The sequence below is a fragment of the Limulus polyphemus genome, unplaced genomic scaffold (assembly GCF_000517525.1).
Source record: "Limulus polyphemus unplaced genomic scaffold, Limulus_polyphemus-2.1.2 Scaffold530, whole genome shotgun sequence".
NCBI lineage: Eukaryota > Metazoa > Arthropoda > Merostomata > Xiphosura > Limulidae > Limulus > Limulus polyphemus.
In genome coordinates, this window is record NW_013666140.1 from 241029 (window position 1) to 243847 (window position 2819).

General features: G+C 35.4%; 1 protein-coding gene across 5 annotated transcripts in view; it reads left to right on the plus strand.

The window, feature by feature from the left end:
• The window catches only part of LOC106458900 (probable phosphorylase b kinase regulatory subunit beta), a 103843-nt gene that overhangs the window by 12346 nt on the left and 88678 nt on the right, over positions 1 to 2819 (plus strand). For all 5 annotated transcript variants that reach the window (XM_022385255.1, XM_022385258.1, XM_013918464.2 and 2 more), the window contains one exon: positions 538 to 640. In XM_022385255.1, the coding sequence (XP_022240963.1) occupies positions 538 to 640 (103 nt within the window). The remainder of the gene's footprint in view (positions 1 to 537; positions 641 to 2819) is intronic.

Here is a 2819-nt window from a genome sequence, read left to right on the forward strand (position 1 = left end):
AAACAATTGTTTGACACCATGTATGTTTTCAAATACATAGCAATTAATCCATAGGCAACATACACTGATGTAAATGGCCCCATCTGAACTAATATGCTTTATTTGATTGGTTTATAAATATATAACTTTTTCCTGTTGGTATTTCTGAAGCAGTTAATCCAGAATAGAAAATATATATATTTATATGTGTGTGTGAAAGAGTGTAATATTTCATAAGTAATCTGTTACGTCTGTCACAATATTTGTGCAAACCTTTATCTAAATTTTATATGGGCCTTTACTAACCCTTGTTGACATCTCTCCTTTTGAGTATGTCCTTAAAATTAAAACAATTTATTCAATATCTCGTATATTTTTAGTTTTTAAATTCATTAACTGGAGAAGTATAACAAAAAAATTATGAAAGTTTCACTCAATTAATACCAAAATAAAACATTAGTAGCTTGATTCGGTATTTTGTTGGGCAGTCCACCAGACATGAGTAGAAGAATTGTGTTTTTAAGATAAAGTGGTGATATTTCATGTTACTTTGAGTAGGAGAATTGATGATGACAGAGGGAAAGCCTATGACCTAGGACAAAGTGTTGTGAAGTGTATGAGAGGGATTCTCTTCTGTTGGATGAGACAGTCAAAAGAAAAGGTATTCATTTCTTTGTATATATACACACACACACTCAGATTTAACAAAAAATTACATCTCTACTTTCAAATGTTACCTTGACCTCTCCTTTTAAATGTACAATTATATGCATTTAATACACAGATCAATTGCAAGCACATTTCCAGGTATTTAAAGTGTGTGTAACAGCTAGCTGTCCTTACTATCCTTTCACAGCATGAAAAAGGAAAAATAGTTCTGGGTTACTTGACAGAGGTAAATGTAAAAGATCATTCAATTTATTGATATGCCAAGAAATTTTATCTTTAAGGTCATTTCAATATAAGCTACAACTAGTAAAATCTCAAAAGTGATCAAATATACACATTTTAATATTACTCCGGAAGGTATCAACAACCAAAATGTTCTCAGTTCTAATACAGTACTACCTCCTCTCCCCCATAGCTATCTCAACCTTCATTTGCCCTCTAGGCATTGGTAAGTCTTATGAACAGTGCATCAGTCTTTTATACCCCTCTATTTTTTGCATCATTGCAGCAACATGTGTTGACCATGCGACCACCCTGCACCAATCCCATTGGATCTTCTATACTAGCACAGATAGCTCCTTCTACCATTGCAGGACAATTCTCATTTTCTCAGTTGGCACTACAGTGTTCAGGCATATGTTTTCAGTTGTTCTTCAAGCTAATTTGGCTAAATATTTGTGTTTTCGTATTAGTTTTCATTTTTAGGTGGAATTACTTAATTTAGTAGTTCATATAGACTTACTAATTTGAATTTTCATGAGGTGGGTTAAGAATTTCCCGCCAGTATGAACGAAACTTGTGTCACAAGTCCCCAGTATGGCGAGTTGCCAATGTAGGCCGAGGAGATGCAGGTGTTAATGTGGCAGGAGTTAGACGCTTTTGCTGCTTCTTCTGCACGTATTTCCTTCCCCCAGGAACATGCTTCTGAGGAAAGTTTTCATCAGGGGGAGGACAATTTCGACTCGGTTTTTCTTGCTTACAGTCAGGAGAGTCTGCCAACTATGTCTTTCTTACACCTTATTGATCAGGTTTGTCAAATTTTACATGTCTTCTCCTTTAGCCCTTAATCCTTCTACTTCTTCCTTGCTGGGAGAAGAGCCTTGTTCCGATTATTATTATTATTTTCCTCCCCAAATAGATGGGAGATTGGAGACCTATTATCGATCTATCCTGGCTGAATGCCTTTCTGGACACACCTTGATTCACCATGGATTCATCCTACCATTCTCTTCAGTGGGTTTTTTTACCTGGGTCTTTGGACGACCAGATATGATGTGACAGATGCTTATTTTCATATCCCCATTGCTCAGGAGTCATGAATCAATTGGATATTTTTGAGAGAATTTTACAATTGATTCAATATTTCTAGCGTTTTTAAAGAGTTTAAGAAAGAAGTTATAACAATTTTCTACATTTTTCTGAGTGTGAACATATACATGAAGAAATGGCATAAGTAAAAGACGTCTGTGTTACAAAATAAGGTCAAGAGCTAGGAAAGTGTAGTTAGCTGGTTAAATGGTATTGAGAATCACAAGGTAGTGAATCACGAGTTAAGAGTTATAAAAAATGAAGCTACAACAGAGACATTGAGAAAAATGCTAGTCATGAGTTTGACAGTGATAAGTTACCGACGCTGAGTTAATAGTACAGTAAAGACTACTAAAAAGTTTATGATAGCATCTCAAATCAGTGCTTTGATGTGAGATCTGTTACACATTACTGTTTAATGTGTCATCGCACCAGATAGCCCTGTTACTTTGGCTTTTGCTGCTCAGATCTGCTGTTTTTTGGAGGAGATTGTACAAGCAGGAATGTGGATGACTCCGAATATGTTCATTCACATATTAGCATGATTTTGCTGTGTCCTCCTCAGGTGGGTATCATCTTCCACCTGTGGCAATTCTTCACACATTTGTTTGCCTTTAACTAGGATATAATATAATAAGTAGACATTTTGGTTTCACTTATGCATCCATTGCCTTTCTGGATCCCAACTGGTGGGGAGTGTTGCCTGGTCAGGTATGCTGAATCCTTTTTACTAACACTTACTCTACTTCTTTCTGAAGCTCACTATGGAGATGTGGTGTTTCTGTAAAAGCACCAGATACTTTTCCAATGGCGTATCTGTCTATCTATATAAATATATATATATATATATATATATATATATA